The sequence below is a fragment of the Acanthaster planci genome, linkage group LG03 (assembly GCF_054643075.1).
Source record: "Acanthaster planci isolate LZ-2023a linkage group LG03, COTS_SCS, whole genome shotgun sequence".
NCBI lineage: Eukaryota > Metazoa > Echinodermata > Asteroidea > Valvatida > Acanthasteridae > Acanthaster > Acanthaster planci.
Genome location: NC_141779.1, coordinates 13298044 through 13323637, shown reverse-complemented (window position 1 = coordinate 13323637; position 25594 = coordinate 13298044). Strand labels below are relative to the sequence as shown.

The window sequence follows — 25594 nt, the reverse complement described above, 5'->3', positions numbered from 1 at the left end:
CTCTTCAATTCATTTTTCACAGGACATGAAACTGTAAAAAAACTTAACAGAATGTCAACTCCTTCACATTTTTAATCTCCTTCTGACATACATACACAAGTACATGTATCTGTGGATTATTTATATTGTGTTAACAGTGTGTACACCATGTGAAGGTCAGAAAAGGTGTATAAAATTACATGTAGAAGTTTCAAAACTGTGATGAACACTGAATGGATGAATGATTGAATGGAAGTCTCCGTCTCAGCCCACTGTAGCTATCTCCAGTTTGGAGGATGAGAACACAGCCAGCCTTCTATCAAGGTACCAGTACACGTTTGAATATTTTCCTGTGATGGATCTTGGCTGATACACAATCCAAATACTCCCATGTACTTATTGCAGCCCACACGTGACCTCTCAAGATGCCCCAGCAAACACGGCAAATTCTATGGGCTATCATACCTACATGCATGCACCTATAACACCCCTTTAATAAGCTCCACCCATGGTAAACTGCCACTCCACCGAGCCATATTGAAAGCTTCCTCTGTAATCCAATTTTGACTGGTCAAACAGGGTGCACTCCACACCCCACACAATAACAGTCACAAGAAGAGGTTGGAGCAACTCCAACCAAATCTTGTTAGCCTTATGAAATGATTTCCTGCAATTTTTTTTCCCTGGTGCAAAATCCAAACAGCGTTGCTCACGTAACGTCTTCCAGAACTGCTAATAATTGGCCATGGATGATACAGCTGGTGGTTGTGATGTTGCTGCGGAATGCCCCTGGATGGCCCACTAGAGGGACCAGTGTGAATGATGGGTCCTAATGCCGTTATGCGCCAGACAGACACCAGGAAGTGATGGAAATGGCTGGGTAGACTGGCAACGCCAGCGCCGTTTGACGTCCGTAGCCTCATCTGCATAATTGAATGGCCCGGGGAGTAGAGGCCCGTTGTAAACAAATGCGCATACAAGGCAGACAACGGCCGAGTTCCAATGTGTTGCTTCCAATCAAGCATGTCGGGGAGACAGGAGTTTGAGGGTACATGTAGTTGGCGAAGGTGAGATACATGCACTGATGCAGGCAAAACATGTGCCAGTATCAACAATGTCTGTGTATGGAGGGTTATAAGGGACAAATTTTGTTACATTGTGTCAAGCATCTGCACATCAACACTTAAGACAACAAACATTTGCATGTGTATGCAGAGTTTGTGTGATTTGTACATGTGAGCTCTTCCAACAGAATTCAAGCTTTTTAGATAATGGAATGGACAAGTCTGTTACTACGAAAATTGGGGGAAAATGTACAACTGTAAAAAACCTAGAAAGATAGTTGTGCAACCACAAGCACATGTACCATAAAAAAAATGACAATACCCCTCGTCAGCAAGTCTTAGTTTATAATTTCTTCCAAAAAAAAGAGTGTTCTTTGTTGTACATGCATTTTATATGTACCAGTGGTGATGACTTCTTTGAACAGACACTGATGACTGACGTGCACATACATGTACATGTACATGTATGGTTGACACACATTAGTGGTATCTCTCATTTTCATGTATGTACCTGTATGTTTTCATATGCACACTGTACATGTGCATGTGTACGTATACCTGCAGCCGATGTCGCGAAACTTTACGCAAACTCCACTTAAGCCACATTTTATTGTGTAAGTTGCACAACAAATTAAGAGTGATTTCATGAAACTTACGCAATGCATAAGACTGCGACTTATGCAACAAATTATGGCGTAACTTACGCAGTCAGTTTACGCATGTAGGTGCTATAAGTTGTGTCAAACAAAGCAAAAAAGGCCAGCTCGTCGTGTTCAGTTAAAACTCGTGTTCAGTTAAGAATCGTCATTGCTGAACTCAGCAGGCTCATAAGAGAAACGTACAACTTTGTTGGAGAAGGTAATGAAAAACTTGTTTGACTGTGGGGAACCTGCAAGTTCATCTGTCCAGTTCTGGTGAAGAAAAGACGAAAACTTTTCCAAATGGCAGGCGGATGTGATTCAATGACTATTTGATAACTGTTGTTATATTGGAAAGGAACAGCCGTCATAAAAGCCATTTGTCCTCGTCCAAGAAATTTAATATTATTAAAACGTGGCACAGCTACCCAAGTTTTCGTTCAATTGGATGTACATGCAAGTACATGAATATTGCATAGCTACATTTGTGATGCAGTTAAGGCTTATGCATGGTTCAACGTTACGCCACATTTTGTGAAATCAGTTGCAGTGTGATGTAATACACGTACGGGTTCTGGGGCAGGTGGGTGCATACATGATGTATGTATCACTGATTGTTCCCAGACTCCTCCTTTTCATGCTACTGCTGATCACTATAGAGTCTGGAACCGCTCAGTCAGCCTGGCCTGTCTGTTACTCTACATTGTTTGTGCTGGGGGAGGGGGGAAGGGAGCATGTACTGTATCCCTGGTACGTGTACATGCACATGTGCAGGGTAAGGTATCGTACCATTTCTATGTCATTCCATCAACTACTGTAACTCGGGACATGTACATGTACATTGTATGTTACACCTGTAGTGAAATTTTTCAAGAAATTTCTTGGAAGACTTGAGAAGCAGACACAAACAATGTGTCTATAATAAAGTCAAAAACATAAAAAAAATAAAACTTCAATAATACTGTATTGGGCAAGATGTTTACATGTATGAAACTGCAGGTAGCCAGCCTACATGTTACATGTCGTCAAATAATCACAAATGCGAAATTTGTGTTAGGTGCATGCAGGCCACAGAGGCAGCTTATTCGTCATTTTTCAAGGGTGAGTGCCATTATTTGAATTTCCGCTTGACCAAAGCTTTGGAAAATCCCACCTGCGGACACCAATTTGGATAAATGTGTGAACCCCTCAATCCCACACAACCCTGATGTACATGTGCCGTCCCAGTACATGTATCACATATACACTGCCCGTACTGTTATGTACATGTACATGTATACCGGTACAGGTGCATTTATGTACATGTACATGTAGGTCTGCTGATCACCGTATACACGGCCATCAAGGGTACAGTCAAACCTCATTAATAAGAGCACTGTTAATTAGTGATGCTGCTTATAACAAGGAAATTTATTTTGGGGTCCCAGTTCTTTGTTTTTTTATATTATTTTCATTCCTGATAAGACAAGGTTCCTATTATAACAAGATAATTTGCCAAGTCCAACGGACCTCTTATTAACGAGGTTCGACTGAACACGTACAAGTAAATGTACCACTTTACATTTGGTACTAGTGCAAAAGTGTTGCAGACACAATCTGTGGTACATTCTTCAAGTACATGTACTCTACATGTACAGTGTACATGTGATTCAGAACACTTTCTTGCAGTGCGTGAAACAACCTTTACAAAAATAAATGAAATACAAAACAAGGGTACATGTAGAAGGCTTGGATTTGAAGATTCTCTTTGTCAGATGAAAATTAACCAGTCACGAATGAAGTATCTCTCCACTGTGACTCGAGCGATTTGCCGTTTTAAAGTTTTCTAATTACACAAAGCCACAAAGAGGTGTCATGATGCACATGCACAGAATCAAACAATCACTTCTATACTGTCCCCTAACAATTTCGATGAATTATTGGTATTTATTTGGACATACATATATGTGCAAAACATTCAACGAAAATATGATCTCTTGGGGGACTACAGATGTTTTCAACCATAAAATGTTGAAAAATTGATGCACATGTAACCAAATGCTTTTGTAAATTATACTTTCATTTCCTACTTCAATGATGAACTCATGTGAAAAGCAACCCTTAGTCATACATGTACTTCAGTACCTGTGCAGCAACCTACGTTTGTGTACACTGGTGAGTGGGCTGTGTGACGGGATCGAGCTCTGGAAAACAAAAACCTGTGTATGCATATGCTTAACAAACACAAGCCCATGATTTACTGAAGCTCAGCAGTGCAGCAGAATGACGCAAATTCAGCATTAGCATGACATATGCAATGTGCGCGTAGCTTGATTAATTTAAAACCCTAACCCCCTAAGTGCATGTAAAATCATATTGAAATCAGAGGATTTGGGACTGTTACGGATGTATCATACTATGGCTAGGGGTGCACATTAGGTGTTGGCGACTAGTGAATTTAAGTAGTTGTGGTGACTACTGAAATAAATAATAAATATAATCAATAAATAGTCATGACTAGTCGACTAGTCGCGACTATTTGCATTGTTTATTTGTCCAGTAGAAAATCATGTCCTGTTTTCATGACATAATACGGGGTTAATTTTGCATGATGTCACACTGTGTGTTCCACTTTTTCCTATTGGATGGTTGGACTTTAACACAATCGTGAATGAAAAATGAGGCTTTTTTTAAGATAAAAACTTTCGTCAGAAATGTTTGTGATATTCCTTCTTTGTTTCTCTGCTTACATGTACTTACTACCACTTTTTGGAAGGAAGCCTTAATCGTTCCACAGTGCGATCAACAACTTTGCAGAGGTGAAAAGCACACGGTGCTTACGTCTGACTGGTGCCTGACCCACGACACAGTGCTACGATTGCAACAGCAAAGGACAGGGACTAGTTTATGGCTGGGCTGCGTGCGCGCACACGCTGAATCAGGCTACGGGGTCTCTTCAGTTGTCGAGTCTGATGTTTGTAAACATGTCAAATAAACATTGATGGAGAAGGCAATGAGCAGCAGATTTGATCCACGAACATAATTTTATATTATTTTCTGTGTATGTATTCAATGTTTTAATGTCTTTATTTCAAGTTTGCACTGCTCTCACAAGAGACAATACACTCGTGCAGCAAAGTGAATTTTCGAGAAATAAATGTATGCACTTGGTTTTGTGGTTCGTTCCCTACGCAGACCCGACTCATGCACAGTGCTGCCATGCTTATTCTGAGCGATACAAGCCATCGCCACTTCAGTTTTTTGTACAATTTTAAGAATCAACAGCTTCAGGTATATTTTTACAAATAATCAACATAAGTTTTTGTCACTTGTGAGAGTCATTATTTTTGGCAGCTTACTTCCAAAATTCCAAACTACTTCTGTGTTCTTAGTAGCGGGCCAAAAATAAACTGCTAGAAATTTCATATAAAAGGAATTATTCCTACATGTTTCAGCGGACAAGTTTCATGCAGAACACGGATTTATCTGACCCCAATGCAACAGTACTGTCACTTTCGTGGTGTTTTACGTGCAATGCTTAAGCAGCGCATGTGAATAGTTCACCTGAATGCCAATCATGGATGGTCAGTCACATTTACATGACTTGGACACTTCCATTTTCCTCAAGGGGAGAGATGAAACCTTATTTTTATACTATTTTTATTTAAACATCAGGAAAGCTTATAAGGAATAAAATATGTTAAATCACTTTGCGCAGAAAGTAATTATTACTATATGCATACAAAACATTTTTATTTCACAAATGTTTAGATATAAAAATTAAATACAGAAACAATAAATGATGCCTATTTTGGTCAGTGAATTCAACTGAGCACAGCACAGTTTACAAATCAGCCTTTCGATGGCAGACGAATTGCAGGGTACAGTTTGGAATCACACATCACAAAAATTAAACAGTGGTTTGTAAAATAACATTTGTGACAAATATAGAAGGCTCTCTCACAGTGTGCACATTCATCGCAAATCCTTTATTTCACAGACACACATAAAAATGCAACAATCCCAAAGCTTAAGGCACAAATGCATGGCCCTAATCATGAATAATAATATCTTCGAACAAGAGGGAATCATGTTTGCACCTTGCTCTGCGCAATCATGTTCGGATCGGACTCGACTAGTCGCGGCTGTGATGCACTGGCACCAGGCCAACATGACTCGAGTAGTCGCAGCTGCACAACTACTGCGACTAGTCAACAACACCATCGAGAAAGGAGACAAGGTACTGGTGGTCACTCACGACTATCAAGCTACATGTAGGTGTACAAATTTTACGTGAGCAGCGTGTGGCTGCTCTGAACACACGTGGCGCGGCAATACACGCTCTGGGGGATCTGGCAGGTACTCCATTGCACTGCGCAGTTACGGGCACGTACACGTACAGTCGCCCAATGCTATGCGCTGCGTACGAGTTCCAGCCTCTAATTGTGACACAGTCCGACTAATCGTCGCATAACAACTAGTCGACTATCTGGAAATTGATAGTCGTGACCAATACCTTTTGGTATTGGCGACTAGTCGCACTGGCCTAGTGCACATACATTGTAGGTGCGTATACATGTACATGTACCAGCGCATTACGTACTACTGGCAGCAGAGGGGGGAGGAAGCCTGGTGGCCAATGCCCCCCACCCACTTTGTCGACTAGGGGGATCGAACCCTTTCACTTTCTGCAGCTCCTACATGTATAAGGGGTGGGGCTTAAACAGGTTGGTCTATCAGTGGCTGATCAGGCCTGATGATCTCACAACTGGCACGCCCACTTTGAAAACCGTTCCACTGCCACTGTCTTGTACAGTACAGGTAATGCATGCTACATGTATATAATGGATAATTCTTTTCCACAACACACTCTGCAACGTACATCTACATGTATAGAGCACGATGTAAGGGTGAACATGCCAACACGTACATGTACCAGGACGTACATGTACATGTACCAGTATGACCACGGTACAAGTACAAGGTACATGTAGTAAATACATGTACACACGTAATAAGTACATACCGGTACATGATGTACATGTAGCAAGTGCCGTGGCATACACTGTACATGTTCAGTGTATGCACACATGTACACTGTAGGAGTAAATGTTAGATAATTTTCACACCCTAAATCGTATAATGCATTTTGTGCAAACACTGAAGACATTAAAGTCAAACATTACAGAACTGCTAGAAAGTTAAATAAGATTATGAATCATCCTAAGATGGTTTAACACACATGTACATGTACATGTATATACATGTAGGCCGTCTCTTTAATTTCAATGAATATTCCCTCAATGAGTACATGTATCTCAGTACGTGGGTTAAATCTAATGAAATTTAATGGCAAAAAGTTATGCCTACCCAGTAGCATTCTGGCTGATCTTGTGCAGAATTAATTCAGAACTGTACAGTGCATGTGAGTGGGTACCAGTATACGCATTGTACATGTACACAAGTGCATTGTACATGCATGCAGCTTGCCGAATGGCAGTGGATTTTACCGGAGTGAACTGACAGTGAATTTCAAATCATTTCACGCTGCTGTTTCCCAGTTAATGGTGCTGCCAACAGCCTACTGACCTACACGTAATGATCTATTGAAAGTGGAATCTGCTTGATGAGTACGAAGTGAGATGAGGAACATCACTGCACACAAGACGACCACAGCTGATCAGAAGCATGAGCTTAAATGCACTTACAACTGGTAGCAGAGAGGAAAATATTCGCTTCCCGACAAATTTTTTGAAATCCAAACAAGTGCAATTATTTTTTGTTAATTTTTCTTCCCCAATTAACAATGTAAACTAACCACTGGAAACAAAAGAGGACTTTGGCTTTAAAAGCGTGAGTCTTCATACTGCAACAAGACAGTTATTTTTATTTTCAAGAATCCAGATGACACAGTAAACATGCTATTCTGACATTTTGAACCACATTACTCCTTGTACAAAATACTCTCCTTGCCTTGAAAACTCAGATCAAAGCATGAAAGAGTAAAATGAAAATAAAGACACAAAACTTGTGACCACGTTTGCCAGAAATCCAACTGCCTTGGGGATACTATTTGTGAACTCATTCCTGAAACAAGTATACTGGAAAGTCAATTTCTTCATTGAACCTTTGCAATAAAGGCAACAGGCTGTTACAAATGCTCTGAGATTCCCAATGCTGATGAAATTGCCAGAGTTATGACCTAAACTATGTTGTTACTGATGGTAAAGAAACCGTCCCCACCTGATTAAACATACAGGTATGCAGACCAAAAAAAAAAAAGGTAACAGGGTTAATGTAATCAACAGCCGACACTTATTATCACAATGCTTTGAATGTGAGATAAGCAACTTCTGCAGACAAAATGAATTTTTACACTGCGGGACAGGCGAGTGCTTAAAATGCATGTGCTCAAGCAGATGAAGAACATGGAAAGCGTCCAACAAATTACAAGCACCAGCACTTCGACAGGCGGCGATGCGAGTGTCCCAGGCCTTAAGCCGGAAGCCGATTAGATTAGCGGCCAAATTGCATGTCCAGCATCTTTAATTTGGTACATGTTGGCTCCTGTCAGCTTCGGTTTCATTAGGGGTTTCTGACAATCTGTCTGACCGGAGTGGGCTGCATCCGTTGACGCCAAGGTTAAGGCAACAGTTGGCAGGAATGGAGGGGAGAGTTGGATTGATAACGCCTAACTGCGCTAAATAATAGCAGGACACATTTCATGAGGTGGGCTTAGAGATTGGAGAAATGCCACACCCTTAGGGAACACAGCTTATCTGGACGTATCTGAATGTGATCTCAGAGGCCGCTGAAAAATGCCCTTATAGTTACATCCAGGAAGTCCCTCAGGATCAATCTATCAGTACCTGCTAACTTCTGACAATGATAAATTTCACAACTTTCAAGTCGGTAAATTCTCTAAACACTCTGTTAACCCTAACCCTGCTAGATGCACCAGGATGCACCAGAGGTAAAAAGTTGTTGCAAGTTGGTGCATTAAGCAGGCAACACAAGTCTTCTGGTGGTATGCATTCTGGTGCATTTAGCAGGCTTGGTGTTTACGTCCTAGCATCTAGTGCACCAGAATGCACCAGTGCATACTGGTGCAATTAGCAGGGTACCCATGCGAGGTTTGGAGCATTCTGGTGCATTTACATGTAGCAGGGTCCTTGGCAAATACCCCTTGCGGGTTAGGGTTAATTAAACGAAACATAAAAATGAACATACATGTAGCACCTTTAACCGTGCTTTAGCAGCCAATTTCTTTCCCTCTACAGCACATCGTACTGTGAGCTTTGATATATCTCACTGAATCCTCACGGCCTGAGAGCAATTTGATCTTACATCCTGGACCATGTACTGAAGTCTTCTTTCTAGTAGTAGTTGTACATTTACCTGTCCATTGACCTCATTTCTTCCCCCCCAAACCCCGAACCCTGCTCTCTTGTCCTAAACACCCATCTATTAAAAATGAATCTGTCTTACCCTTGCTTTTTCCAGTTGTGCCAGGGCTTGCCTTTCTGTCTCCCGGCGTATAGCCTCTCTCTCCTCATCCAGTGAGAGATCCGAGTCTGACGGCCGGCCATAGTTGGAGTCCTCAGAGCCCTGAAAAGACCACACCAAGACCAAAACAAACCCTCATAAATGCACTGCTACAACACTGAACCTGCGTTAACTCCTCAGAAAAACATTAACTCCTCAGGCATGTTTTCCCGGGAACCACTTTTGCATCCGGTATCCTCCGGGAGAAAAATCGATCAATGCACAGGAATCCAATTGCACAATTTTCATAGAGCATCACACTGCATGTTATGAACAGTGACTGAGCTCTGTTTTACAAAATCTTTCAATATCATCCAAACCCCTGGAAAATTTGGAAAGATTAGGGAAGATGTTGGTAAATGATGCTGCAGAACTACTCCTATGAAACTGAGCTATATGTACCTCAAACACTGGCAGAGGAAAAAGGGGCTACTGTAAAGCACCGTGAGTCTGTTTCCTTCATCAGAGTATTTCACGGAAACTGATGATTAGACTTTCCACATGTAAATTGTTGATGTTTGCAGGAGTATTTACATATATACATACGTACTGGTACATTTTTGAGATGATGCCTTAAAAGGCATCCTCAATGCATTAACAGCAGAAACTGTGATGGTACAACACTAAGGACATGTAAATCCAATGGCTAATATATACATTAACCGGAAATAGAAGAAATATATGTATTGGTCATCTGTCATTTGATTGCTCACCACTCAATTTCTCATGTGTGTGTGCTTAACAGAATAACGGCATAATGCAAGAGATTTCCCAAACATACATGTAAGTCCACTCACGTCATTACCCTGGATGCTGTATTCTCATACTCCATATGGAAGTTTAACGTAATGTGTGGGATCAGAAAAGATTCATGCCGAATGAAGCATGCCATTCATTTGCACGTGACTAGACTCCATTTAATAAAGTATTAGTTTACTGTTCCTACCCCTGTCAGTTTTGCTGGTCATCTGATTATACCATATTGATTTCTTTCATTTCCCTCCCCCCCCCAAAAAAAAGGTGAAACAAAACCTGGCCAGCTGGGCCAGCAAATATGCTGGATATACAATTTCAAGGACAAATGGGAAGAAAAAAATACAAAAGAACTGGATTTGCAAAAACGTTCATTGTAGCTCTATCTTGCCAACTGTGAATACTACATGTATATTATCACATACATGTACAATGTACATGTATGTGTATGCACTTATTCATGTATGGACCCTATATGTACATGTATGTTCCTGACAAAAAAATGTTGCCAGCCTACACGTACATCCATTTTTTCCCTCGTCAGGATGACAAGCATAAAATTTATTTTCAGGGCCATAATGTGGATAACTACTGGTACAAAAAGAACTAACAGATGGGAATCCCACAATGTACCATTACTGAACACATCTGAACTCGGGTAACTGTGAATTTGTTCTCAAAGAACAATGTGCATGCATACTGTACATGTAAATTGAGCACAATATCTGATTATGAATACGTACATGTAAGTGTGGTGCATTGGCATGTACATGTACATACATGCATTGTTGCGTGTAAAATCTTGGAGTGCCATACAGAGGTATTCTCGCATCAATATAGATTTTAAATATCAACATTCAAACTTAACAAATGACACCAAATAATAAATACCAGAGTCTCTGTTTTCCTAATGACTGATTTTTTAACCGGTTCCACCATGCCCATCGCTAATAAAACTGGCCAGTCTGCCAGTACGCAACGGCCACTCTGTCTAGTCTCTCGTTATCCCTCTGTAAATTGACTCCGTGCACACGTATTACTGACGTAAGCAGAAGACTGTCAAGTGCCCAGGAAAATGCAGTGTCTGCAGAGAAATTGAACGGATGCTTGGCTTAAGGTGAGGGTTGTGCTGTTGACGTTCCAGGCCTTTTTCGTGCCTGGAAATTGTCTCTGAAAATGACTGCCATTTAAATTTTAGGGCATTTCAATTTTGCAACAAAGTACAAACCATTTACTACTGCTGACAAAGCACTGTTAATTTGCTTTGCATGCACAGACATCTGACATGAATTTTTTTTTGGGGGGGGAGAAGGGGTATGTCATGTGTAAAAACATGTACATACACATGTACACGTACATGTACTGTTTCAAAATGCTTGAATATTCATGCATATGAATTATTTCAATTATTGCTACTAAGGGGACTAACGGTAACTTGTACATGTACACTGACATGTACCATGTATACAGTGAACTTGTATACAAACAGTAAATAATACTTGTGTAGAGTACACTGTAGAACCGAAAGGTGATTTACTTACATGTAGTGCATAACTGTTTGGTTTGGGTAAACGCTTTTGTTCTTCCAAATTCAAGTTGCCTCTACATTATGAAATCACTTTTAGTTCATCCAAATACAAAACAGCATAAAATATCATCGAGTTCGGCAGCTGACATATCTGAATGTTTACTTAACCAATTTGCTACTGTTCACTGATATTTTTCGAGGGGAAATACATGTAAGTCATTCGTATAGACTTATGAATGCACCCTCAAACTGTTTTCACACATACAGGTACATGTATGTACACTGTAAGGATGCAAATGCCATCCCAACTGCAGTCAGGGAATCAACTCCATATTTCAGAGAGAAAAGCATATCAGTTATACAAATATATTGAAGCGTGTGCACGATATACTTATAACGTTGTACACTGCAGAAGGTGCATGATAGCGATGGTAGGGTTCTGAAAAAAACCCATAAATGTATATCATTCATATACTCTGTACATGCACGTGGATTTATAAGTACATACATGTACATGTAGTAAATGGATCTGCCAAAAAGAAAAAAAGTTTTCATCAAGTGCAATTTGTATAAAGGCATGTTTCCATTGAACTTTTTCTTCCACCAGCATGCAGAAACTTACCATGACATTTCTTTATGTAAATCTACTGTGCATTCCCACATAGACTTTTTTTTACCATAACAGAATGTTTATTCACTGTGTTAGGCTCAAGAAGGCCAGCTGATAACATTTCCTATGTGCTGTAAAAATCAGGACGAAATCAGCAAAATCTGACAAAAATATGACTTAGATGATTTTGACCAAATCTACCACAAATAAGATGAACCCGTACAGGAAAAGCCCTGTACATAATGTGTGTAAAGCTATATTCATGCACGCTTCACTGTGTGTGCACAGCATGCTGCTATACTGTACGCATAGAGCTGGGGACTGGGAACCATACAACCATTTTCGCATGCCCACTATTGATCTCTGTGTGGGCAGTAGTCTGGTTCGTTAGTTTAGCATGGTCGCAGTCAATCTTTATTGTGTGGAAACTGTTCCCATAGGACTTTTTTGCACCCCTGCTAACTTAGCATGGCTGCGCAGAAATCTTCTGTGACGCTTTTCAGCTGGTTGGTTTTACATCACGATTGAGGTAAGTAGACAGGGACGTTAGTTTACCGTGTGTTCCCACTGGATTTAATTTTGTAATACAGGAAAGTCGTGGTAAGTTAACCAAAAAAGTCCAATGGGAACACAGCTTAATCCTATTTAACAAGCTGTAACCCCTTTTAAAACATGTCACATTTCCATTAAAGTCATGCTACACAGCAGATTCTGATTTGAATATTCTCACTTTTTGATAAAGAATAAATTTTTGCACTTTGAAATTTGGGAGGGTCTTTGTGAACAAGAAAGCAACAGCAATAACAAGTCTATACACACATGTACATACATGTACCAGTACATACATGTACACATGTAAATATTCATGTTACAACTGGACACATCTCTGAGTAAATGGTACTGTGTCAATATCACACGTTTTTGTGAAAAACATCTGGTAGCTTGTCAATGTCCTTGAAAATCAAACGATGCATTATGGACATACAAATCAATTTAATTTCATATCTGGTGTGAATTCAAACTCACAGTGCAGCGTACTGTACATTGTGCAAAAAAGAGTAGGTCTGCAGCCATATCCGTAAGTTTACAAAACTTTCAATAAATCAGTTGCTTCCTTTTTCATTACGATACCAGCACAATAAGATGCCGGGATTTTTCCGAAAAAATTTACTTTCCTTTTAATATTTAAACACCAGTGATAATAAAAGCAATCAATACAGCAACTCTACTGTTACAGTCTACAGAATGTGGAAGATTTTTCATCCTTTGGTTTCTGGCAGAATCTCTTGTACTTCTTAAAAGACTTGAAGTTTTGAATCACATGACCCTTTTTTATGGGAAGGGTGCTTTACTTTAATACAGAGATAAATTTTGCATAATGAGAGACACAACATTTGCTCCTTCCTCAAACAAAGTATGACAAAATTACCCTCTGCTGGGTATATTCCACTGTGTGTACATAAGTAGGTGAACATTTCCACACATGTGTGTGTGAGCTGTAAAATTCAGATTTGCGAGACTAAACAGAAAACCCACAAACAAGAAAAACTCATCAAAACATAAAAGATATACAGATCAGACAAGATTTGAGTGCAAACCGTGAATGAACTTTTTATCAAACGAATATGGCACATCCCCCACACTGCCACAAGCAATTAAAGTCCTCATTCAATAATCTATCAACAACTGTGCCTGGTCTTGTCATTGCTCAAATGTCAGTGTGCCCGCTCGAGGTTGCGAATTCCCTCCTCTTCAACACATACCAGGGGAAGAAAAATACATCAAAGGAACTGGGTATCCATGGCAATGCCCATCACCTTGGAAACAGTGCCACTGAACCGGAACATGTGTCTTGCATTAAATGTCAGGCAAAGGCCAAGGAGTTTCAGTGTTTTGTATTTTTGTATGCACAGAACTTGTCGTAGGGGCAGGGCAGCTGGGGGGGGGTCATTCTTCAATATCAGAACTGATCACCTCCTATCCGCAAGCCTGTGCGCCCGGTTCAACTGGAAATTTCATAAACTTACCAGTTATGATCAATATGGGGCTTTTCTGCCACACATACAGTAGGTAAACATCACATAATAGTTAGTGGTATGTGCCCTCCATTAGTACATGTACATGAAGCTTTGACCGTACTGTACGTAATCAAATATCATAAATTTGCGAATCGTGGCTTCCAATTTAAGAATCTCCTGATATGAAAAAATGACTCATGGAAGATTGCTTGGCAACATTATGTATTGTAAAGGAATGCAAAAACAGAAAACTACATTACGCATGTATTTGTTTCCAGTACATGCACATGTACTGAGACCCGTTTCCGCCGAGCGCCATGGCTAGCTTTCGTGAAAGAAGCATGTCGTCATCGCTTTATTTACATCTCGTGAATACAGCTTTTCCAGGATTTTGTCGACGTAGCTCCATGGAAACAGTTCTGCTGCTGGTCCATGTATTCACTGAGCGGGCGCAGTCACGTTAATGCACATAATTACACTTAGTATAGCAACACGTGAGTACATGTAGTTTCACTTTAATATACACTTTCCCACAGAGACGTACTGCTTCGAGCCCATCATGCCACCGGAGCGCCAACGGGATCCCAAACGGGCTACCCTGGTGAACGAGGCAGTGAAGGAGACCAAGATTATTTGATAAAAACGGCCTGGTAAATTGAGAGTGAAGGACAGATGCTTTCAATGTTTTCATGTTGTTATTTTATACCGAAAAAAGTGTTGGGCTAGGCTGGCAGCTCAGGCGTTCAGGCCTTGTACGAAAACATATCCACGAAACCACGTCCTGCGAGGTCATGACGTTTTTCGTTTCCACGGTGGTACGTCATAAAAACAAGCATTTCTGCGTGGTGCCACCGACAGTAAAAACGTGAAAAGTTTTTGAAAAACCTGCAGAATTGGTCCATATTTTTATCGCATTATTACTACTTATTCAAGAAGTCACAGTGCCACTTTACATATATAACTTATTACTTAGGTACCACGTGAGTATATTTAACTTTATTTCCCATTTTTTCACCACCGTTGGGGTTGTGTTTTAAAAATATTCCTTTAGAGCCTTGAATAAAAAAACAAGGGGAAAAAATGTCTTCACCATATTTTTAGTGATCCGGCTTGATGTCTTCTGTCTATAACTTGATCACCTATGTATTAATTACGCGCCACACTGGGTGCTGGCAACAAGGCTATTACTAACCAAGAGTGAAAATCATGCTGCTGCTAGGTCTACCCCCAAGTTCAATAACCAACAATTTTCAGGGTTGTTACAAAATAAAGGTACGAAATCTAGGAGACAGACAGATGCAGAGCTACATGTAGGGCAGGCTCCAACAAGTAAATGTCGTACAATGCACATGTACTTGTACACAACAGTTCCTGGAAACTTTTAAAAATGTGCATGTATACTGCAGGGAAAATCACTGGTATCCTACATGTATGATTCCGATGGTCAAAGAAAATCGCAGTACTAGTGACACAAATATTAATTCTTCAAAACAAGCGATGTTCACATGCAATGAAAGCTTGCAATGAAACTGCAGGTGACCCTTGTGACGAACACTCAGTGCCAAACATCGCAGATGTGTGTGTTTCCATCACTTGTGTAAAAGGGCCTTAGACTTCAAATCAACGAGGCATGTAACCAGGCACCTACATGTACATGTACATGTACTGAACTGTGGTTGTCTTGCATTAGCGCACATATATACAAGTCCATGTACATGTACATGTCTGTTGAATCTAACTTGTTACATTGAATGTGCTGTTATAACTAAAAGATCTGAACTATTTCAAATATGTTAAAGCTACAAACTAAATGTTATAAACGTTTGTCACATCTGTGACTTTGCAGAAAGAGCATTGTCACTTTTGAAGATACATGTGCAAATATGAACCAGAAATGTTTGTGGTTTTACCTCGTCAGTTGACATGAAATAGTCCGGATCAAACTGGCTGACAGAAGAATAAGATCCCCGGTCCTTGCGGGTCCAAGTCATGACCAGGAAAAACACAACAAATCAATCAGTGACACGACGCTATGGAATACAATCAGCCGCTCTGTCTCCCTTTAAGATGAAAAATCATCAGGATACAGTTGAGGCTTGTCCTTCAAGGAGATGTCTTTTCTGTGTTTGTCACAAAGTCTGACGTGAAGCTGTTCAACAGCTTACAAGGTCACAAGTCGACTTTAATACATGTACAAGGCGCTTACACAGTAGAATTCCTTGCTCCTGTCGGGCTCTGCTTCAAATGTAGCACAAATCCTGAAATGTGGGTCGGCCATAACCTTTGCGGCAATCTGAAATCTATTCACTCCGAACAGCAGGGAGGCTATACACTGCTGAGAAGTGCTTGCACATGTCCGTGTACGACCTGTCCAGCAATGTCTCGGCAGTTGGTCTCTGTCTCTGCAGCAATCTCATCAGCAAAAGGACGCTCCTTTTGAGTGAGCGGTCCAGCATATAACAGCCAAACAGCTAGGCAAATTTGGCCTATACGTCTTGAAGGCTCCCCATGAGACAGAGTGAGAGAGGGAGACAGCGAGAGGCAGACTCCCCCGTCATCCAGTGACGAGACTCATTCCAAATGCAGGACGAAGGAAGGTGGTAGCCCCTGCAGTTACAATACACTCACCCACTCACTCATAGATGCAAGCGCACACGGATCAAATCAGCATGTTCGTATCTTGACTGTACATGTGTATCTCCTGCATGCAATATCTGCCGGCCCGCACAGGCTCCCCTGTGCATTCCGGGCCAAACGATGATAATGACGGCGGTAACTAACCAAAGCAGCCCTCCATCAAATTACCATGGAATCATCTCCTGCTTCAACACGTTGGTTACAAATGGCAGCACACCATAACGCAGGCGTGGTCTACAGTGTAGGGTACTTGACTAATATCGAGGCTAAGAGCAAGTCTCCAACCAGCGCACACGCAGGGGGTGCTGTAATTACTAAAAGGGGCCTACAGCAAGGTGCAATCCTCAGCGCGGCCTCACACGCATATCATGTAAATGAGTGCATGTGTAAATTCAAAACACAGCACAGTCAAATATCGAGGATGATAAATACAGCAAGAAACAGACTCTGGCCATTCCACACAAGGTCTGAACAGTTGACACAGATGTGAAATAATACATCCCGCAGTAATTGTTAATGACCAGTCAGTGAAACCATTGATCCCAACAACCCTGAGCTATCCTGAATCATCATGATGTGCAGATGGTGGCTGTACCATTCCAAGGGGGGGATTTCACACAGTAGTATGGCTGGCCTCCCTGGCAGACTTACATGTACATGTACATGTATAATGTTGCACACCACTGGCAGTGGAAGGGGGGGTGTGGAAGTTGGGCCAGGGAGGCCAGTTGCCCCCTCCCCCACTTTTTCATTTGGTGGAAGAGGCACTTGTTGTAGGTCGCATAATGGGGCGGGGCTTAATGGATCAGCCTATTAATGGCAGTCTTACAACTGGCCCCCTCACTTTGAAAATTGTTCTGCTGTCAGTGTTGCACACTCAACATATCAGGGCTTTGATCCAACCTAAATGTGCAATAACATAAACAATCTAAAATTTTTATCCTGCTGTTTCCTTTTTTTATTATTTAAAGTGCACTGCACATACATCAGAAAAATTAACCAACATAATATGCAATACATTATGCGATACACTATGTTATGCACAGTGCATAGACATAATGGATTGATCCATTAGGGCTCAACCACATGTACATGCTCCTGTTATTTAAGTACATGTGTACATGTATATACATACATGTACAATGTACATGTGTACGTTTCCCACAGACAGGTGAAAACATATACAAGTATGCCCATGAATGTTCACAGTGTGCAGGTTGATGTACATGTATGAAACGGTGCTTCCTTGTGACAACACGTTTTAATATGCAATGATCATGGCTATTACAAGTTAGTATACATGTATAGGCTTGCGGGACATTAGGAAACATAAATTACAGTGAAAGGATTGGCTAAGGTACATGTAAATATTTGAAGGATTTGGATAATACAACAGAGTAGACAATTGGAAATCAAAAGTAACAAGAAAGAAAGTTAGAGGTAATCAGACTACACAACATGAACCAATAATAGTCATTTCAAAACAAATTACCAGGTGAAAAGACTAGGGATGCAGAATTTGCATGCTGTATAGCAGACACGTCCATAAGCACTTGTGAAAAAAAACGCAAAGGAAAAATTATGTCAAAAGGAAAAATTATGTCAAATTGAAAAAGCTGTTAGAATAGTAATGATAAAAGAGGAAGTTTTGCTCAATTTTGAAATGTTATAAATTTCAAAAAAGCTGTATAAAACCTCTATGCAATGTACACTTATACTTGGACCATTCACTGAGACTGAGTGTTCAATTAAACTGATGACCCGGCACACAGCCAAATGTTCATTTCTACAATGTACACTGGGTGTGAACGTGCTAGCATCCCCCTGTCAACAGAGGGCGCCGTTCCCATAAAGCAACTACTCAGAGGGGCTGGGAGTAGGGGCCATGGTTCTGTTTCTGCCTTCATACACCCAATGTAATTATGGCAGCAGGTACGGGTCAGGGTTTTTAAGTATGGAGCCATACTGTACTCATGGAATGTCTTACTCTCACAAGTAAGGTGCGGGGATGGAGATTGGAAATAGGCTGAGACAGATCTCACATAATTTACTAAAAAAGGCGAAGAGTGCCTTCTATGAACAAAGGGACGTGCCCCATATGCAGGTGAACCCAAACATACAAACAAGCATAGTTTTCATGACAATGTCTGACTTTAACTTTAGAGTCAATTAATAACCAGTTGAGAATGAGAGGACAATGGGGGGTATTCATATCAAACAAATGGAGAAGGGCACCAGGTGTACCTCCCACTGGGTCTGCTTGTTAAAAGGTTACCTGACCCAACCTAGAAAATCACGCGGAACCTATATCTTTTTATTCAACAAATCAATAAAATATAAAAACTTATGGTGTCTTGCCCTGAGCCTACTTTTGTGCAGGCCCTACGTCATCTTGTACATTGTATTGTTTTAATTTGAATTCTTGCATGAGATGGACGGCACAACCAGCTGCTTTACTACTCAATCACAGTGCTGTTATGTAATACTGACTTGCAGGTGTACAGTATTAATCAGACACTGACTTACATGTAGTACCTGTTACCAAAAAAATACAGACCATCATCTAACCCTCATTTTTAGTACTATAAAAATTTAGAGAACAAAAAAATTGTCTGGACTTTCTGGCCTAGTTCCAATTCTAGATAAAAAAATTTCAAAAGCTGGATTTAGCATTTAAAATGCTTGATGCAACTCTTACAGGCTGTACATGTACAGTGTACATATAAATGTGTTTTGCATCTGGCTTTTAAGATCTTTAGATCCTTGTTGGTTGCTTACTGAACTATTTTTACAACAAAGCACACAACACAACATAAAATCAGTTGAGGCTGCAAACATGATAGCAATATACCCTCTACATGTAGGTATTCTGCTACACTTTCAAGATAACAGGAGGAATGTAACAAGCTTATAAAAATCACTGCTTGAATTGGGCTGCTTTTGAGAAATTGTTGCATAACAAAAACCAACTGACACTAAAAACTTAAATGTAAAAACTCTTTTTTCCTAAATCAAAAGCTCACTTTATAAAAACAATAATACATTTATATTGTGCAGAAACCATATAAATGTTCTAAAGTGCATTACATTTAAAAATATACTAAATTAATCCAAAATATAATAAATTCAGAATACACGTAAACCTACATAAAATTATATAAATTAAATACAATGCTTGCCTAAAAAGATGGGTCTTCAGTTTGGTTTTAAACAAAGAGAGAGACTGAACAACCTGGATTTCTAGCATGCACGTGTCTTCACCCAACTATTAATTCTGTATAGTAACTACATGCATGCTCACAATTATTTATTCCATAAATGCACATGTATGTGCTTAAAATTCTGAAGCACACGATATGCATGAAAGATCTTTCCCATGTTGCTGTTAGTGTTTTGGGTGTACATGTACAGTGTAAGTGGGTTGTAAAACCACATTTGAGTCCCGAGATAGACACAGGAAATGTAAAGTCTCCTCATTCAGCAGTCCGGAAAGTTTTGTTCAAATTTTCCTCACAAAAGAAATATCTCCGCGATGAAGTTGCCACCAGCCCTAGGCATGCTCTAGGTAACTTTAACAACTGTCACCTCCGTGGCAACCATAATTATGTTAGTCACACAAATTCACTGCTATACATGTAAGTGTATCCATATACAGCGTACAGCTACAGTGTACATGTGGTGATGCCGTACATAAAACTCGGTAATTAAATTCATAATTCATAGGCAATGCCATCAGACACAAGCATAAACACATATACATGTACATGTACGTGCAAACCAAGTTTTGCACTGCACAATGGATTTCAGTGCATGTCCAATGTACGCACGTACATGTACCAGTAGCAAGTACATGCATATGCACATGTACATGTAAGCCTACATGTACTGGTACATAAAGTGTAGGGTCAAGAAGAGGTTAGGCCTGCATATGAAATGAGGAAATTCAATGAATTACAATTCAATATTCAACATGCTTAATTGGTTGCTTCCATTGGCCAATGCTTTCAAATTACATTTACATAATACTACGAAAATGAGCACTACTTTTTTTTAGCTCCTTTTTTAAATATTTACATTGTTTTGTTTTCATATTCTAATTAAATTTTTTCTTTTATTTACTAAGCAAAATACGCAAACATTATTTCTACATGTAAAGGCAGACTGGAAGGTTACAGTGGCCAATTCAATATTGCATTATTTCATCACTGCAATCACGGATGTCATTTACGCTCTACAGGTACATGTACATTATAATGAAAAATGAAACAATGCCCCTCTATCAGTTCTAACTGGACAACTGACAATAAAATTTAAGTCAACCCAGAAAGGGATGTGGCTGGCACCCCCCCCCGCCTTTAAAGAGATTACTTTTTTATCTTCTGTACTCAACTTCCGGTACTTCTGCTCAAATTGTATGTTTTGACATCATCTCTCTTTTGACGGCCTCCTGTTTTTCCATAAATGTTTGGCCCCCTTCTATCGTAAGAGCTGCCGCCTTTGTACAAATGTGCACTAGGAGAGGATCTTCATTAAAATGTCTCTTATACTAATAACATAATATAAAATTGTACTAATATACAGTAGAACGCCGCTATGAACATGATGGGGTCCACACAAAATGTTGGGTACAGCGGTTGTTCGATATACATGTACATGTAGCAATTTTCAGTCATGGATGCATGCACCAGTTCCAAACTTTGACCCATCTTCACAGGTACGCTGGCCCATCCCACAAAATGTTTCAGCATGAGGGTGCTACAGTGTGTATAATGTAAATGTCCGAAGTTGGTGACGAAATGTCAGGAAAGCATTTTTTACAAAGATCAAAACTAGCCAGAGATTTATGAAAGATTTCTGCGCATCAAGTAACAAATGCTAGTGTTGAGCTGCACATTTATTTCCTGTTTAGTGGTATCTGAGCTCAAATTTCCCGGCTTTGTAGCGATTACGATACAAGGTTTTTCATACTGGAGTCCCCAGTAGTGCACAGCACCCAAATACTCAGCAGCAGGTGTACGTGGTTGCCTGTGGACATGCACATTACATGTGATGTATGCTATCCACTATACAGACCGCACCACATGTTGGCCGTTGTTCCATTGTTAGTGCGATTTTCTCAACTCTGAGTCATTATCATCAGCTCTAAATATGTTTCTTTTAAAACAAATTGTAATGTTCATTAAAAGTACACAGAAAATTTGGTAGCCAAGGGGGCTGTTCGGTATTTAGGAATGTTCAGTACAGCAGTGTTCGTTATAGCAGCGTTCCACTGTACATGTACGCATGACGTACATGTACAGTTAGTGCTATATAAACATACATGTATAAATAGTGTAATTGGGAAATTCTGCAATAACAATCACTGACTCTATCTTATATACTGCAAAGTGCTCTATGTGAATTTTACGCTTGCTTGGATCTTCCAAATTGGAAGCTACTCATTACCAAATGAGAAAGGTAGACCACACACTCCAGATCATGCAAGATCCACACTTTGTGGGAGGGGATTGGGAGGTGAGGGAGGGCGTCAGAGCCGCATAAATAGTTCATAGGAAATTAGCATGCAAATGATGCTGCTGCACCTGTGCCGTGAAATACCGAATGACAGCACTGGGTCAGAATCTTGACAACTGTCCCAGCTCCCAAAGCTCCCAAGATCTTAGGTGTCTGGAAGAGAGCTGGACCTGAGGCTCCAGGGTGAGTTACTCACTACGGGCCACTCTGGCAGCGGCTCACATCCAATTACCAGAGTGCCACGCGTTACTGAGTATGACAAACCATATGTACACGTGCCGTACTTGCCAATGTATGCATGGGTGGACAACCAACACGAATGAACTGGGTCCCAAGTGGACAAGGTATTCATCAAGGGGAGGTGAGTGGCTGTCATGGTGGCTTTCCTTTACATCAACCCCCATGATGCATCAGCCATTTCAAGGGTCTATGAAATGAATTCCTCTTACATGTACACGTATGTGCAACTTCGCACTCTTCTTCAATGTACCAATATGAAAATTGTTTGACATCCTTTTGGGGTTAAAAGTATTGAAAAGTGCTTTTTTCTCAGCATTCAGAACTGTCCATGCTTCTCTGCACAAATGAGGGTGGTGCTGCTGATGTCATTTATAGAATCCACAGTTCAATATAAAGGTTCTTCTCTTCAAATTGTGAAATCAAAGATTTGCTCAATGAACTCACTGAAAACATTTCTGAGAAAGGGTTGCTCCTGGGGTTCTTGCTTCATGGACACCACCATCACAATTACTGCACATGGCTGGACTTGATCCAACTACCCACATGATCCTGTGGTTGAACCCCCCCTACTCCAAGGACATAACAAATCAGCAACTGCAACATAATCTGTCTGATCTTCTTCTGAAATGCGCATGTATCTGCAAAAGTCTAAAACCTACATTATTTTAAATATTCAGCCCACGCTTGGAACCAGTGAAAATATTTGAACTCCATCAGACAAGAAAGTACCAGCAGAAGTTCTGAAGACCATTTTCTTTAATCACTCCAATAAACAATTCTCAGAGGAAAAGCTCTTGATCCAAAATGTTAGACCACAATGTTGGAATTAAAGTAATGGGGGGAAGCTTGGCACAGAGGATTAACTGTGAATAAGTTCTTGTGAGCCAGATCAAGGTTGTGTGGGGCCTCTCAGGGGACCCAAGAAATGGTACTGTAATCCTTGGATAAACTAATTCAAAGTATTAGAATTACAGTTTTTCTTTTAAGGTAAAAAAATACTCTGTCTCTGGTAAGACCAAAGTTTCAGAATTGATGCAGCGATACGTTTTTTTTGGGGGGGGGTTGGCTTTTAAGACTGGCAACGGACATGGATATGAGTGGCATATTTGATCAAAGAGCAAAGGCAAGTAGTAGCACGCCCTGCTGCCATTGTTGTTGACCAGCTGGCTGCAACTTTGTAACCTACCCATGTCTACTGTTTGTGTTCGACATCAACATTACGCAGTCGTACCGGGTCTATCACCAGGCACGAGCTACCTACGAATTAGTCTGGTTCCTTGAACAAACTGCCCTTCAGACTTGTGGACTTGTGACTGGGAATCAGTCTACTAGCGAACATTCAGGCTGAGCAGAAATAACATACATGGATTGGTATTGCATGGGTTGTACATGTACATGCACATGTATGTACAAGTACGTTCTGCTTATACAATGTACCAGCATTTTAACTCAGAGCTGGATATTGTTGTCTCATTGTGCTACAATTTTGCCTTGAGCCAGGAACCAAGCAAGACATAGAATCAAACAAACTAACAGGTGCAATATATGCAAACCATCATTCATTTTTTTAAAAGCAGTCCCACTCCACATGGCACCATTAGGATACATGTACATTACATATTGTATGTGCAGATATATGCAATTGGGCACCACATTACTGGTGTCCATTTCAAAATTTCGCTGGTGTTTTTGCAATTTACCCCAGGAGTGCACTGCCAATGAAATATGGACTTAAGGTGTGTTTCCATTGGACTTTTCTTCCTTGGGCATGTGGAAACTTACCACGACATTCCTTCGTGTCAATCTACCTCACATTTTCACGTGGACTTTTTTTACAGTGACAAAATGTTTATTTGCTGTGTTAGGTCTCAAAAGACGGGCTGATTACATTGCCTTAGCAGTATAAATCATGACAAAATCGGCAAAATCTGACCAACATATGACAAAAACTAAGACAAATTCGGCCAAATCTGCCACAAATAAGATTAACCCGTACAGGAAAGCCCTGTACATAGCTTTATTCGGGCACGCCTCACTGTGTGAGTGCGGCATACTGCTGTGTAGTGCGCAAGGAGATGGAGACTGGGAACCATACAACCATTTTTGCATGCCCGCTATCGAACACTGTGCAGCAGTAGTCTGGTTCGTAGGTTTAGCGGGAATGGTTGCAGTCAATCTGCAATGTTCCCCATTTAATCTGAATCAGTGCCTCAGCTAGTAAATTTATATTAGGATGAAAAAAGTTTCTGCAGTATCAGAATTTATCATGTATGAATTTCTCACTAAACATACAGGTACATGTACATTTTAGTGTAAGAACAAATATGTATGTATTCTGATGAACTGCACATCCAAAACCTACGGCATTAGTACACACAGCAACATCTGCCTCATCATCTAAGAAAGAGGAAAGTACAGTATGAACTGTGAATTCAAAGAAACGTGCAGGCTCATCACGTCTGCCTGACGATAAATTCGTAATTCCACTCATATTCATAATCCTGCTCACATTTGTGGAACAAGGAATAATGTGTATCTTAGCCTTGTACTAAATGTGTACAGGACACAGACTTCTTGCTGCACGAAGCCTTTTATGAGTTAAATTTGACAAAAATCTGGTACACTGAATTAAATCTGATTGCATATGGATACAACAATTTGAAATCCCCAGACTAAAGATTCTTTTGCTATACCTTGTGATTCGGGGCAAGATTTTGCATATCAACCACCACCTCTGGAATGGACCGGTTCCTTTGTGCCCTTCTCATCCACTGAGAACAGTGTAGTGGTGCAAGGTGTCTCTCATGCAACTAAGGAAAAGCTTGCCCCACATCATAAGGTATAGCAACAGTGTCTTCATTACGAAGAATTCAAATTATGTTCACATGAATTCAAAGAAGACAGTGAACAAGATTCTATTCAAATTTACCTCACAAAAGACTATGCTGCACTGTGCAATGTGCATGCTTCATGCCACTATAAAATTTGTACAGGCTGGGCAAGAGGATGGCGCAAAATCAATGATTCTCAAGTTTGATTGACCAAATCCCCCCTTCTATGTGTGACAAATTATCCTGAAATTTGATTCA

The 25594-nt window shown here is 40.4% G+C and overlaps 1 protein-coding gene across 1 annotated transcript in view; it reads right to left on the bottom strand.

Annotated features, from left to right (window-relative positions):
* The window catches only part of LOC110989549 (voltage-dependent L-type calcium channel subunit beta-1-like), a 52748-nt gene extending 35491 nt beyond the window's left edge, over positions 1 to 17257 (bottom strand). Inside the window, exons 1-2 of the mRNA XM_022254073.2 lie at positions 16025 to 17257; positions 9149 to 9268 (exon numbers count right to left, since the gene is read on the bottom strand). Coding sequence (XP_022109765.1) covers positions 9149 to 9268; positions 16025 to 16105 — 201 coding nt within the window. The 5' untranslated portion in view covers positions 16106 to 17257. The remainder of the gene's footprint in view (positions 1 to 9148; positions 9269 to 16024) is intronic.
* Positions 17258 to 25594: the final 8337 nt, after the last annotated feature.